Source organism: Balaenoptera borealis (assembly GCF_965194805.1).
Source record: "Balaenoptera borealis genome assembly, chromosome: 10".
NCBI lineage: Eukaryota > Metazoa > Chordata > Mammalia > Artiodactyla > Balaenopteridae > Balaenoptera > Balaenoptera borealis.
The window spans coordinates 76,756,594-76,772,604 of record NC_138874.1 but is presented as its reverse complement, the minus strand read 5'-3'; the positions used below and the strand labels follow the sequence as shown (position 1 = coordinate 76,772,604).

Sequence of the window (16,011 nt, the reverse complement as noted above, 5' to 3'; positions counted from 1 at the left end):
CTCTTTTACCACATACCAGAATAACATTAAAAATACTAATTAAAAAGCTTCATTTCTTGGCATTTAAATAAGTTAAGAAATTAGAGGCACATAGACAAAAACAACAATCTATGTTCAAATAGATTTTCAAAGGGAAATATATAAAATATGACTCTTTAAAGGCAAGGCAAAAAGTGTTTTATAAAGAGATACATAAGGGAAATTAACTCTTGTAGACTGCAAATGCCAGAAATAAGCTTTTGATCCCCCAAGGCAAACATTTTTGAGATACGGTTCCACCACATAACTGCTATCGTTTTCTTAGTTACACTTTCCAGCTCCCTGCTGGTGGTTTTTCTGTATAAACTTACTTTTATTTCCAATTATGTTATTATAGGGATGAGAATCAGATCTAATTAAATAAGAACATGACAATAATTTTCATTCCTTTATCTGTATAAACCATAATTTTACTCCCTATGAAAGAGTGCCTCAGTAAAGATAAATGTAGATCTCTAGGTCCATCAATTCACTAGAAACAAAGACCAATACACTTATTCTTCCCCATTCATTCAGATCTACTTGTTTACAGATCTTTCTTTCTTTCATCCTCAAATAAACATTTATTAAGCATCTACTAGTTTAGGCATCTACTATATGCCAGGCACTATGGATACACAGACTATGGATACAGAAACAAATTATAGTTGTGCCCTCAAGACAAATGGGTTAAAAAGGTGGATTTCATCAATATGACAAGTGCCATAACCAAGATATGAATAAAATGTACTGTGGCTGTTTGAAACCTTTTCCCCACTACCCACATATACGGAAGGGGACATTCACATGGATGCACTTTTAGGTGAATTTTCAGTGCTCAGTCTATAATGTTACCCCTTCCTATATTACTGAAGAAAGCACATCTTAATCCAATAAATAAAACAGGGGTAGCATTGAATTATTTCTAATTTGTATTAACAATTATATCATGCAAAATAGGTAATAATTCATCCTTTGAACAAATATTTACTGCATGACTAGTATGTCTGGCATGTGTTGGTATTAGAGTAGCAAACAAGACAGATGGTCACTGATGGAGTTTTTAGTTTGGGGTGGGGACAAGAAGAAAAGATAATTTTAGTAGGTCATATTGGCTATGAAAGTGATGAGAGAAAGTTATAGAATAAGAATGTGTGACAGGGTGTGTATATGTATGTGTGTATGCAGGGAGGCTATTGACACTAAGCTGTTAGGAAAGTTTTCTCTGAGGAGGTGATATTTTGAGCTGGGTACTGAATGATGAGAGTGAGTTAGCCTTGTAAAAGATCAGATAAGAAGTGTTCTTGGTTAACAGAAAATAGTATACAAAAGCCATGAGACATATTGTTAACTATTTCTTCCCATACATTTCACACTGATGAGGACACACCACTGTATCATAATATCTTGGCTAGAAACTACTGTTATTGGTGGGTTGCAAGAACAGGAACTATTAAGGAAGAAGAATTACTAGGAATTATCTACCGAAAACTACCAAGGAATGCTTCCTCAGAAAGTAAAATGTCTAAAGAATAGGAGAAAGTAATCAAGCTATAAATAGAAGGGAAAGAGGTCAAGGTAAAGGAGATAATTAGAGAAAATGGGAAAGAGCAAGGCACATTCAGGTAACTGGAAATGATAGCTCAGTAGGACTGAAACAAACATATAGAAATAGAGGGCCAAAGATGAAGCTGGAGAGAAAAGCAACCATAACATAAAGACTTAAGCACACTGTTGAGGCATTTGGAATGCTTTTTTACTACTCTGAACTATTTATCTAATACTAAAATATATAGGTATACAAATTCATTTATTAGTATTCATTATACACTATACTATTATATATTAGATTATATTCTATATTACTATATATTTTATGTTACATAATATATATTATATATAAACTTTAGTTAATAATTAGGAGCCTTTCTAATACTCTAAAAAGTATAAAGAATCATGACCTTCCTGGCTTAAGAGTAATTTCAAATTATTAAATCTGACTCTCAGATGTAGAGGAAAATATAAATCAGTGGTCTTTACATGACTGGGCAACTTAAACCTTTTGGGTTTGTTTGTTATATTGATTACTTAAGTATTACTTATAGAGCTTCAGATACAGGAAAGCTGAAGTGAATCTTGCTCATCTGTATTTCTCAACAGCTCCCTAGATAATTATGATGTACAGCCAGTTTGGAAAGTACTAGAGTCAACCAGATTTCTAAAAATCCTCAAGGAAGAATATTATTACTTCTTTATGATTTATATACAGAGCACAAAAAAGATTTTGAGATAACTTGCAATTTATTTAAATGTAATAAGTACAGCTAATGATAAAAATAAAATAAATCAAGGATAAAGATTTTGCCAGATTTCTGTGTTTTCAAAGATACGATTTACTATCTAATCTTAATTTTTCCCATTGTAATGATTCTATTTTATGTCCAGGTAATCAATGTCTAATAGTATTACCCAGCAATTTATTAATACAGTCCTTTGTATTTATCCGCAAAGGAAATTTAACCCATTTCTACAAGAGTTCAAAATAATTTGAAGTTTTAAGCTACATGTTTAATGCTTGAAACTTCAGTATATTAAATATATTCATTATATTAATTAAATATGTTCAATATATTACATTTTAAAAATCAAGTATAAAAGGTCAAACAGCTATGTGTACATCTAGTTAATTCTAGTTTGAAGTCCATGTAGATACACTTTCATTCAAAAAGTAAACATAAATTTAAAGCTTTTTAAACTAAATTATGCCATACAATAAGTCTGAAATTCACTTTCATTTCTTCAGCAATGTCTTCACCAATGCATTGTATGATGCCCAAGGAAATAATTGCTTCAAATATCCTCACCTGTATGACACTGTCCCCAGGGTTCATATCTGTATAAACATAGACATCATAGGATATTTCAGGGAAGGTTGGAGTGTTATCGTTTGCATCCATCACCCGAATATTGACAATAATTGGCTCACTTTCTTGAACACCATCAAATGCCGTTATCTTTGGGGGTAGAAAAATACATTTAATAGAGAATTCATGCAAACATAAGCAGTACAGAATTAACTCCTACAATTTAAGAAGTTTCTCATATGTAATTTACAGTTTTAAAAGGGTGCTAAAATGTTTGCTGATAAAAGGAAGTAATAAAACTATAATAGTACATATAATCAAAATGTTTTAATGTGCTAAGAAGCAATTATGGAGGATTCTGCTTTGTTTTTAATGTATTGAATGCAAGCACATTTTAAAGAAGCTGATATGTAAAATGTCTTAGAGGCTTGAAATGGTCAATAACATTGCTAATTCTTAGGCGTTAACTACTATTTAACCTCTAAAAAATTAATAGTAAAATACTGTCCACTTCTACATGTTTTGTTTACAATGCAACGGTTGCTTTTACAGCCAACATGCTTATATCAGTCAAGAAAATAGGTGCCCTAAACATGTAATATCATTTTCTAATAATTCCCAAAATCACAATTTTTAAAGGACCCATTGGCATTTGTTTAGAGTGATATCTTAATTACATTATTAACTTTTAAAGAAGGTCTCACCAAAAAATCAGTGCTATAACACTACCATCCTTGTTCTGAATGACTTCTGAAATCCACTCTGTATCTAAGTTTTAACTGGGGACTTTAGGTTTTCTGAAAGCTCTGAGTTTGCTGTGTAAGCTTTTCCAGAAAAAAAAAACTCCTTATATAAATTCCATTACCTACACTTTTCTATCAGCTCATTTCCCTCCTATATTTGAATAAAATCTAGCTCAGAAATGTGGATAATGAATAGAACTTCCTTTTTACCTCTATTCAGCTGTCAACTTTTCTCTCTCTCTCTCTCTTCACTAACCTAACCTACAAATTCTTGTTGTGGGAGGCTGTCCTGTGTATTATAAAAGGTTTATCAGCATCTTCAGTGTCTACCCACCAGATGCCAATAGCACCTCTTCATAAGAGTAACACTCAAAATTGTTTCCAGAAATTGCAAATGGGTCCTGGGGAAGGGCAGGATGGGGAGGGTGGTGGGTGCAGGAATCATCCCCAGTGAGAACCACTGGCCTAACCCTATGACAAAGTTAAAAATGCAATAACAATAAATAAATGTTAGAAAATAATTTTTTTATTTTGTTGATTCTACTTTATAATATCTCAATTTAAGTCAATCATGAGTGTATGGTGAAGAGTGAGATTCCCATTTTCTTGTTTTCATTTCAAATTTTGTCTTTCTTCTGTTGGAAAGAATGGTAATAAACTACACAAACTTATAAACAGAAAAAAGAGAAATACATGTGAAGAATTTTTTATTATTTATATTCTCTATGTTATTACTTGAAAATATTGCATTTTTCCTTTCAAATAATTGATCTTTTCAGTTTTAAACAGGCACCTCTTTCTCTTGCATACATATATATGTATATATATTTACATACATATATATGAAATCTCTTTACCGAAAAGGTGTAAGTTTGCTGTTCTTCCCTGTCCACTGGTTGAAGTAAGGTGAGGTAGCGAGTGATTCCAGTCTGCGTGACAGTGAAGACTGAAGTATAATCATTCAGAAAAAGGTGAAGCTCTGGGTCTTTCGTCTTTAAAAAAAAAAAAATGCCATTATTTATAATGTTAATAAACAATGCATTTATTAGTTCATTACCTGGAAATTAATTTTTAAAATTTATTACAAAAATACATAACTGTATTAAGAATTTCTAAAGAAAAGAAAGAGTTAACTAGAAATTTACTCATAATTGCACAAAACTATCCAAAGACAATTACTCACTTTGTGGAAAATAAAATACTTAAATAAGTACTAGTATAATTAATGTGAATAAAAGGAAAAATAGTAGGAAGAAGAATAAGATAGAAAACAGTCCATTTGAATATATTCTTATTGATTATTTAATATCAATATTTTCCAGAACTTCATTGGACTTGAGAAATAAGAAATAAATGCAAGAAAAGGAAATTGGAGCCAAGAATTTTAGCTGTAGAATTTTACAATTACTTCATTTGTAGTAATAAACTGCACACATGCATATTATTATCCTATTCTCATGTTTAATGTAAAATACAAATAAAATTGGTTATGTATAATTCATTACCTATAAATATTGTGCTTGCTCTTTCTTATTTTAATGTTGTAAAGATTCTCCAAGGGGAAACATAATATTATTTTAATTAAAACATTTCAGATGATTAGATTCAAAATATATGAATTGACACATGTGTCTGAAAAAAGGGTTTAGAAAAAAATGATATATACATAAAAAGGAAGTGATTGCAAATGTTCAAAACACAGGTAATTAACTAGGCCTTGGAAATCCTTCACAATCTTATTGCCATCTCTGAAAGATAAGGTATTAATCTCTGCAATTCAGAGAAAGAACAAAGACATAAAATGGGAAGGCTTGGATTGGCGTTTGCATAGTGGAATAGCAAGGAAGGTGCAGCAAGTAAAATGGGAATGTTGAGAGAGAGTGGACTACCAGGAAGGCTGTGAAAAAATAGGAACAGGGATGATACAGCGAGGTAAGGTGTTTTACAGATTATGGCAACTTTTAAAATATTATGGTGTGAAATGTGATTTAATATCACAGATTTCTAAGTTTGATACCAAAGGCTGAGGGCGGAGTAGAGAGCCAGGAATTGTTAAACACGTTGTCGATTAAAACAAAAAGAAAATTAGAACTCATATTTAAAAAATTTCTATGTAGAAGTGAGAAAGTTGAAATGCACGCTACTATATTAAAAGGTTGGCATGATTTGATCCACAAGATACTTTACATCTATCTAAAGTTTCAATATGTGTATACTTCAAATAACCTTGGAATGAATGCTTTCATTTGAACCTGACACAAGTTCTGTATTTGCAATATCTTATTAGGAGATATTATTTAGCTATATCATGGCAGCTTCCTTGTCCATGATTTTGATGTAAGGTCAATATGCTACATTTATCTCAGAACACTAAAAAAATTAATACTATAGATAATAATTTCCATTGGTCCACTTATTATAAAATAATCAAAGTTGTTAAGAGTTGTAAAAAAATCAAGAGGCTTCACATTGATATTTTCCAATGGGCATTCAGCTGTTTACATTTCAGTGTCATGATCCCAGTTTCTCAGCATGGCTAGGAAGTGGGGTATTTTGGTTAATCAAATATGTTAGTTAATAAAAAGTTAAATTCTTTTAAAAAGTAAATTATAAAATACACATTAAAACATATTTTTAAACCATATTTTTGGGATTCTTATTTTGTTATACTTTAGAGCCAATTGTAATCTAATTCAATTATTATTTTTAAATGATCACAAATGTTAGCATACAGTTTCAATTAATTTTTAAAAACCTAAATAAATATGAGCGTCTGCCTTTTTAGTGTTTATCCTTGATTTTACCTATCAAGGTAAAATCACTAGGCTTTTAAATTCATATATTTTTTTCTGTTCTCTGAATGTACCAACAATGGTGCCAACAAACACAGCTTCTTTTACTCATATAGTTACACTACGAGTAATCCAAGCTGAGCAAGTTTTGCTATGTGATTTGCTTGCCAAATAGTTACTTCTTTCCTTTTGTTCAAATCCTTCAGTCATTCTCTACTTCCTTTATGACTAATCCTCTCTCAATTTCTCTTCTTCCTTTCAACTGTAGCTTCTGTTAGTAAATTTGTTAGATATATTCATTCATATACTCACCACGTTTTAAGCATTTTTTTAATGTCAGGTACTGAGATAGTGCAATACTGTAATGAGTGTTGGGTTGTAAACCAATGTATGTATATGTGACTGTAGTATGATTGTGTCACAAACCACACTATTTCACAAATTTATGAAAGCGACAAGATTTTCATTGCCAAGCGATTCCCATTCAAAGATGATATACACACCAGGACTTCATAAACAGGCTCTCTCATATTTGATAACCAGAAACACTAAAGTCCTTTTGATAATTTAATTGTCTCCATTTCAAGTCCTTTTATAAAAACTAGTTAGGGACTAAAATAACAGCCCAGAACTGCAGGCTGTTTTATGTAAAAAAAAAAAACATAATGCATAATGTTAGTATTGTACATGGCATCTTACAGCTTATTCCAATCTGCCTTGCACAGTTAAATTCTGATTAAAATATAACTTTTGAAGTTTACTAATACTTAAAATAATAACCTTCTAAAATTTATATATGTATATAGCATGCATAGATGCTATTCGTAAATGTCTGGGTATTTAAGTATAAGAATTTAAGAAGGCAGATTTGGAAATGTTCAGCCGGTTATCACTCAAAGTTTAATACCTTAGATTCATTTGTAAGGATAATACTAGTTTCAGGTGTGGTGTACTATGAGTGTAAATGGAAGATAATGCTCTGGCTTATTATTCCGATAGGGACAGTATATTTTATGTAGTCCCTGTGTCTATAAATTTATTTTAAATAAATATTAGTTTTCTAAATCAAAATATACGCAGAGGGCTGATTAATATAACAATCTTTTTCCCCAACATAAGGAAATATTATTTTACTCTAAAGTATACATTCAGTATATACCAAAAGCAAAATATATTACTTTGTTAATTTGTGTATTATTTTCTGGGAGTGTAAAACAAACTCTGATATTTATTCACAGCACAAATAAAGTGAATGCACAAGTAAATACATATACAAACACAAAGGTAAACTAACACATGAATGTAAAATTTAAAAATCTCATCATATAGAAGAAGTATATTCAAATATGACAGTCTATTGGATTTAAAACCAATTTTGGGTTTCCAATGAGACTCAAAAGATGACATCACACATACACACACAAGATTATATGCATCCTCATATATATGCACATACAACACAGAAAAGTATATGTGCACATACATACATATGCATACTTATGCGCATAAATATAAATTACAAAGCATAACAAGAAAATGACAAAAAAATTAATCTCATCTGCCAATTTGAATTAGCTGACAGTAGTTCTCTGAAGTACCTTGTTCAAAAGGCTTCGACCCTAAGATTAGAATTTTTCTAAAAGAATGCAATGATGAATTATTAATGCTTCATGGGCTAAAAAAATTAATAATTAAATAATGTTTAAGTTCACATGCAGTTTGGATTCTCCACAATTTCATACTACTATAACCAATAATATGATGTAATAAATTTAAATTACATATATATTTTAATAGTTTTAGGTCTTTATAAGTGATAATGAAGTAATTGCCTATTTTTTTTTTTTTAGTAGAAAGGAAAAAGAACAAGGAAATGAACCACAGCAATTAACAAAAGAGCAAACACAAAATTAACACCTAGTACCTACAGGAACTCCACCAGGTGGAACCTATATGCAAATTAAATGTTAAATTAAAAAATGTAAATATAAATGACCACAAATATATATATGGCGTACAAGTGTACACTAGTAAAACACCAATGAACCACAAAACAAACAAACAAAAACCTTTTCCAGTTCATTTAAACTAACAACTTTTTCGAAGGTGTATTTTTTTCTTAGTATTTTGACACATCATAGCATATATATGATAGTATAACAATATTTATAAAGCATATAAGTACATTATACCTTTACAAGTGTATTGTATTAAATTTCAAGGATACCTTTATTTTGAAACATAGCACTATATAGGGATGCAAACTGACTTGGAATTATAAGTGTATCATTGCCTTTCTGCAAGCCAAATGAATAACCTCTGTTGATTATTATTCCCTGTTATTTTTTTATAACTAGAATTCGATAAGCAACTTTTAGTGGTTCTGCCACTGAAAACCTGGTGGTTTCAGAGAAGCCTCTTTTGCATTACCTGCTCTATGTATATTCTGGACTATTATGAAACTGTGAAGTAAGAATGGTTGAAAAAAATTATAAATATGATTCATATATATATTACATATGCATGTATAAATATATATTAATATCTATATATCTATAGGAAGGAACATTAGTACAAATATTTTTGTCTACTTTCTTTTTCAGTTTTACTGCGACCCTTAATATTCCTTCTGACTCAAATTCTAAACTGCTAATAACACCGCAAATCACCAATCTCTGCTACTAGTTCCTAAAACTTTGTCTTACTTTCTACTGAATTGAAGGAAGAAAACAACTTCATTTTTGGATAAACAGATCCAAGTCTGTCCCCTTCTTGGCATCTGCCCTGTGGCTTAGCTGTGCGCAAGAAAACCAACTCCTGGAATGACTACTTCTCTTTTCATGCCTGATGCTTTATCTCCGTTTCTGTTGGTAATACCTGTATGAGGTGATGTGTCTTTGTCCTTATTCTTAAATCCTTTATCCTTATGCTGATTAATTTCACTAATTCTGACATTCAAAAACTACTAGAATTTACCATGTAGTATAATTCTTGCCTGCAAACTAAAAGGGCCTTGAAGTTTTCTTTTGTTAATACAGATCTTAAAATAACCTAGCAATGAACATATTTTACTTTTGAGAAGTAAAGAGCACTTGGCCTGGAAAAAAAATATGATTCAGAAGGACATAAATTCATCTTCAAACACATCAATGACTAATCTAAAGATTTATTCTGTATACTGGCAAATGGAAGATATAAAGAATAATGGTTGAGTTACAAGAATGCTGGTTTCAACTTAATGTGAAGAAGAGCTTTCTAGTAATTAGTTCTCCAACCACGGAATGGGCCATATTGTGAAACAGTTAATTCAATACCATTAGAACTGTTGATACATATGCCAGATATTCTCATTCCTTTACTTGTGCCTGAACTTATTAGTTTATTAAACAATTACTAGAACATACTAAGTTCTGGGAACTGTATTAGATCTTCATGATACAAAAGTTATTAAGATCTAGGACCTATCCTCAAGGGATTTAAATTCACTGAGGGAGAAAGACACACACAATGATGTAAATATAACTTTAGAGAAATTCACCAAAAAGAGACATGCAACTCAACTGAGAGAATGCGTAATCTAGAAAAGATTCTTAAATGAGGGTATGCCTGAGCTGAATTCCAAACACTGAGCATGTTATTCAAGCCAGTTCATGTAATGGAAGAAGAAAGATTTCAAAAAAGAAAATGTAACAAACAAAGGTAATTAGATAAGCAGTAGTTTGGTGTAACGCATGAAACTACAAGTAGTTGCTAAATTTAATAGGTGAAGCAGAAATTTTCAGAAAACGGGGCTGCATAAATGTTCAGGTATCAAGTAGCAGAAAACCATGCACATAGGCTTGAAATTTCTTCTGCAGCAAGTCATGAAAGTATATTAGGTAGAAGTGTGATATAGTAAGATTTGAGCTTTGAATAAAGCACTCTAGTGGCTGAGTGAAAGATGGTTTTGAGTAAGAAAAAAAAATGGGAGCAAGAAGATTAGGAGGCAATTTTAATAAAAGACAAATAGGTTGTAAGAGTGGAGAGAGAAAAAGAGAGTCAAGAAATATTCAGAGTACAAAACAGGAAGAATTTAAAGATTTCTTAATTGTCTTGAGTAAACAAAAAAATCAAGGATGCCTCTTAGGTTTCAGGCTTGAGCGGCACAATGAAGCGTAACATCAATTCCTGAAGAATGGATTTTAATATAACATTTCACATAGTATAGGAAGTTGGATTAAATGATGTTTAACATTCTATGGACTTATTTAAAGTATAGATATATCGAAGTTGTATATGATATTTTAGAAAAATTTGCCACTAGGGATTAGATATACTTGTTCAGTTTCTAGGCACCTAATGACAATCACTCACTGCAGATGATTTTAGAAAGAGGATGGACCTAAATAATAAACAAATGGCCAGATAGACATTGTTTAATCACTTGACATTTCTATAAAACATAGTAATTATGCCACTCTCCACGCACATGGCTTTATCTAAGTGAAATTTTCTCTCCCTCCCCATCCCCACCAGCCCCAAGTGAAGGAGCAGGCCAAGGTGGAAGTGATTGCTACCATATATCTTTTTGGGTCACTGGCATTTGAACAAAAGGCTGCAACTGGTAAATATAAGGCTCACAGTGCTATGCAGCTATCACAGGGTAGAACCAACAGTCAAGCCCAGGTAAGCTAACTCCAAAGCACAAACTCTTAAGAACCACAATGTGCTGTCCCATCCCTTGGAAACATTTAGAGTATTTAATAGGCTAACTGAACTGTAAATCTTCAAGAGCAGAATTCTAAGTAGTGTTTTCCAAAGGTTTCAGACCCAGGAGCTCTCTCCACCCTAACTCAGTAATACCCTGAAGTCCCACTATCCTTTACAAAGTCCCTTAGGATGCAATTTTAACATTTGTAATTTTAAAGTGAATGACAATCCAGAAAAGTAAGAATGTATGCAAGCAAACATAGGGCTTAGTATGCAACCACTAAACAATATAAATGCACCAAGAAAGTACAAATACATAAATTTTGCCATTAGGGAAAAACTAAAACTACATTTTTTTTTTTAGGATTTAGCTTGTGCCAACCACTGTGTTCATGAAGGTGTGACTTAAACTATTAGAAATTTCCAAACTGACTAGTCACTGCTTAAAATATGATTATGCATTTAAATTAAAAACATGAAATAAAATCCACACCAAAATATGTGGGACATAACTGGGCCTACAAAATATATTAGCTTAGCCAGGATAAAACTTCTTAAGGTGGTTCTGTGAATTTTCTAGTGAGTATTCACTAAATGACCTGTGACTCATGAAACACATTAAACTTCAGGAAATCCCTAAACACTCTGTGATGTGGGATGTGAAATTGTGTATGTATATGCACTTTTCTAGGAAGAAAGTCTATAGCATTAACAGCTGATATCATAATCAGACTATAGTCAGACTGTATAAAATAGAAAGGGGCTATCTAGACTAGTGATTAAAATCAATGATTTTATTTCCATTAGACCTTGGCTCAAGGTCTAACTCCACCATTTACTAATTCTGTGATCAGAGTAAGGCATTTAAAATTGCTTCAAATTTAAGGCACTTAAATTGCATTTAAATTTCCCTTTGTGCAATATGCAAAATTGCATCTATTATGTTTGCTGTGAAATTTAAGGAAATTAATGCAAGATAAAGCATTTACTATATTATCTGGCAGGTATTAAGAACTCAGTGTGAGTTAGCTATTGTTAAAACACATGATGAAAGAAAATGGGAGAGACTAAGAAGGGCAAAAAAGGTAGGATGAGGAAAAAAAAAGAAAGCAGAGAAAGATATAAAGAGTAAAATAAAACACCTAGTGAGAAGAAGTGGAGTGCACACAAGAGTTATCACAGCCTCTGCTAAGGGTTACAAAATTTTTCTAGAAAGAAAAAAAAAAAAAATCTGGAAGTGCCCATGTAATTTACTAAACTGATGACAAAATTCCATGTAATGAGATTTTGGGGGATGTTCTGAGCTGTGCTGTCTAATTAGTGACATGTGACTATTCACATTTAAAATAATTCAAATTAAACAAAATGTTAAAATTATGTTTTCAGTCTAGTTACATTTCAAATGCTCCATAGCCACACAGGGTGAGTGGCTACCGTGTTGGACAGAACAGCTACAGAATATTTCCACGATCACAAAGTTTTATCAGATGCTATCGAAATGGGAGACACTTCTGGGTCAGGACTTCGTAAGTTGCAAGTGACAGAAATCATACTTAATGTATGTTAAAACAAAAAAAGATATTTGGGGAAATACCGTGGTAGGTCAGAGACTAAAATGAAAATCTTTAGGGATTAATATAGATCTGGGGATATTACAGCCTAAAAAATTGGGACTCAGTAGGACTCCTTTCTGTATGTCTCTGTCAGGCTTCATTCTCTCCCAATGACAATGGGCTTTCTCTATGATGTCAGCAAACTTGGTTACAATGGCTTCAGATTCATTTCCACTTCTTTAATACATGATGCCAAAGTCTTCCAGCTCCAATTTTGTTTTCCATTCAATTCCTGGGAGGACTTTGACTGGACTGGTAAAAATTTTCTGTCTACTCTTTGCAGCAATCACTCTAGCTAAGGAGGTAAAATACTCTGATCTGCCCAATCTGGACAATTTCCCACTCCTTTAGTGAGTATCAGTACCAGAAAATCAGAGGACAATGATGCGTGGAGTGGAAGAGTGTTAGCATCAACACAGCCACTGGCAAAAGTGTGAGCGGGTCAGCTGCCCCAAAATGTGTGTTCTTTAATAACATAATGTCAGAAAAGTCCCCCAAATCACACTCCAGTGCTACCTTCATGATTTTTTATACTTATTGTGTAATGCCATTATTCTTTCCTATTAGTATTACATAGTTTAAAGCCAATGTTAATTAAAAAGACTGCCCTCGTACTTTAGCAAACTGCAAGTGAAACATTCATTTTCTTCCTTATACTGAATATCTGTAAACTGAAAATGAACAGTTGCTGAATTCAAATTTACTTTTTCTTATAATAACCTTGATATGGAATTAAATTACAACCCTAAGACTCTCATTTATACTGATTTTTTTCTCTATTCTATAGCTCATGCAACCATGTCTTTGTAATATCTCCCACTGGCATAAATATAACAAGAGATGTGTTAGCAAAATAAGAACAAATATTATATTTAACTTACATCTTCTATATCCTTGTCCAGAGCTACAATTCTTAGAGGGGTGGCCAAATTCACACTGTCAGAAATAGTTGCTCCAACTGGGGCAGATTCCAGAATATAGCCTTGATAACTGGGCATTGTGAAATATGGGCTCTGATTGTTTTCATCCAGTATTTCAATATGCAGACTGGCAAAAGCAGGAAGAGGATGACCATTGTCCTGTTCAGCCTAAAAAAGAATATAAAAGATTAAAACATTGTATGTTATGGAATCCTTTTGGGGTGCTATTTTTCATACTACATGTAGGAATTCTCTTTTAATCTGGTATCATTACAGAAAGAAGAACTACTTTAAAGTAAAGGACCCTTAGAAAACATGAGGAAATAAAAGTCCAGAGAGGCTTCATCAATTTTTCTTTCCTGTGCTCAAACCCAGTGTATATTTCAAAAAAAAAAAAAAAAAAACAAATCATTGCAATAAACTTTTGTATCTGTCATGGCATATTATTAGAAGAAATAACAGCACTTAAATACATTTAGATAGAAAATTGAGAAGCGAAGATATTTGAGTGAATTGCTGATAAAATATTTAAATAAAAGACAGAGACAAATATTCATAACTCAAATAACGCATTGTGTTTATTTTTGCCTCTTCCACGTCTTCTTGTTCCACAGTAGTAATTAAATCCCCAAATAATTCATAATTCTACATATAATTAATAGATTAAAGCTACACTTGTTGCCCACAAAAAGTCCTCTAAAGAATCTTATATGGGACAGAGAAAATTTCAATAAATTATTTTTAGTAGAAATGGAAATGTAAACATTATTTAACCATAAATATGTTATTCAAGTAAAATTAATATTCCTGTATTAGGAGTATGTTTGTTTTCTTGTTTTTTTCCTCCTATTCAGTTTAAAAATTTGATGACAATTTATATTTCCAATAAATTTTCTTAGGAAATCTCCACATGGTCATGCTATGAATGGGTGAACACCAACCCTTAACACCAACTCTTGACTTTCTGTTTTTGAAAAAATGCATCTTACTGTATAGCAATTCAAAAATTTTATTTAAGGGAAGATTTTATCACAACTGATTTCTAGAAAATCTCTTCCAAACTTTAGAAGAAATCATTAACATAATTCAATAGTGTATATATATATATATATATATATAAATAGATTCAAAATCTGTCATTTTTTTTATTGATATGTTCCCCCATTGCTGCAATAGTTGTATTTTGAAATCAACTAAAAGTTAAATATTTTATTTTAAATCCTGGAGTGCTTTCCTACATGAAGCAGTGACATTTGGCCATGAAGGTTTACAAGCAGTTCAGATAGATATCTCTGATTGTTCATTATTGGGCTTCTGGAAGATAATTTTTCACTTTTTTCTAGTTGTAATTTTTAGTGTTTCTATCAACTGAGAGTGTATGTGACAAATCACAGTAATGTTTGGCAGAACCAGTGAGTTTGCACCAAGAAAAATCACTTCATGTTATTAGTAATATTAAAAAAAAATTTGAAATATAATTTATGCTGATTACTGCATTGTAATTATGGTAATTAATAAACCCATTGTTAAATAATATTATATAAAGCATTGTTTAGAAAAAAACTACTTATCTTTGTTTTTTAAATATTTTGATAACTCTATTTCAATATATTAGATTTCCTTTATAACGTTATATAGTTTATTTTATGCATTTAAATTTTCATCTGAGAACAGACTGCTAGAGTGGTTAATGGTACAAAATGTTTATGAGCCCCTGCTCTGCGTTAAAGACGATAGTCCTGGAATAATGTGTAGCCTTTTCTGTAACTTTGTATCCTTCACTCATAACCATATGTGCTCCTGACCATCAGCATGGATAAGCTGTTTCTGTATCCAGTGGTTGTGATTAATTTGTGCTGAGACATGGATGTGCTTCTAGGAGTCCCCTCTGTGACATACAGCAGGCTTTCTGGACACAGTTGACCAGGGGAAAAGGTACAGTCCACGACTAGAAAACATCATCTTTCACTGTAGGAAACTAATTGGTCCATAATGGGTTCCAGCCCAATGACCTGGATCTAATTGAATCAGGAACAGTTCACACATGCTAGTCATTTTGAACAGAACTTTTTCTCTCTCCCTTTATTTTGTATCTAATTGTTCTGAAAGTCATTATGTTATGTCCTGGACATACTAATAATGCTATGAAAAGTCACAGATTTTATCATTTGTCCCCTTCCTCCAATAAACACACGCAATTTATGGATGGTGAGAGGAAAACAAAAAGCAAATTGTGTAACAATGAAAGAAGCTTTTATTTTACATTCAGCTCATATGTTAATTTTTACTGCAAGCTGGGAAGCCAGGAAAACACGTATTATTTGCATGATGGAAACAAAGTGATCCAACAAAAAGAGAAAGAAAACTCAAAT

At 31.8% G+C, this 16,011-nt stretch overlaps 1 protein-coding gene across 7 annotated transcripts in view; it reads right to left on the bottom strand.

Moving 5' to 3' along the window:
- Nucleotides 1-16,011, bottom strand: part of PCDH15 (protocadherin related 15) — a 751,961-nt gene that overhangs the window by 299,705 nt on the left and 436,245 nt on the right. For all 7 annotated transcript variants that reach the window (XR_014230935.1, XM_082339387.1, XM_082339383.1 and 4 more), the window contains 3 exons: nucleotides 13,601-13,807; nucleotides 4,483-4,617; nucleotides 2,883-3,032 (listed from right to left, as the gene is read on the bottom strand). Coding sequence is in view for 6 of the 7 variants with exons in the window: in XM_082339387.1 (XP_082195513.1) it covers nucleotides 2,883-3,032; nucleotides 4,483-4,617; nucleotides 13,601-13,807 (492 nt within the window). In the remaining variant the exon portion in view is untranslated. The remainder of the gene's footprint in view (nucleotides 1-2,882; nucleotides 3,033-4,482; nucleotides 4,618-13,600; nucleotides 13,808-16,011) is intronic.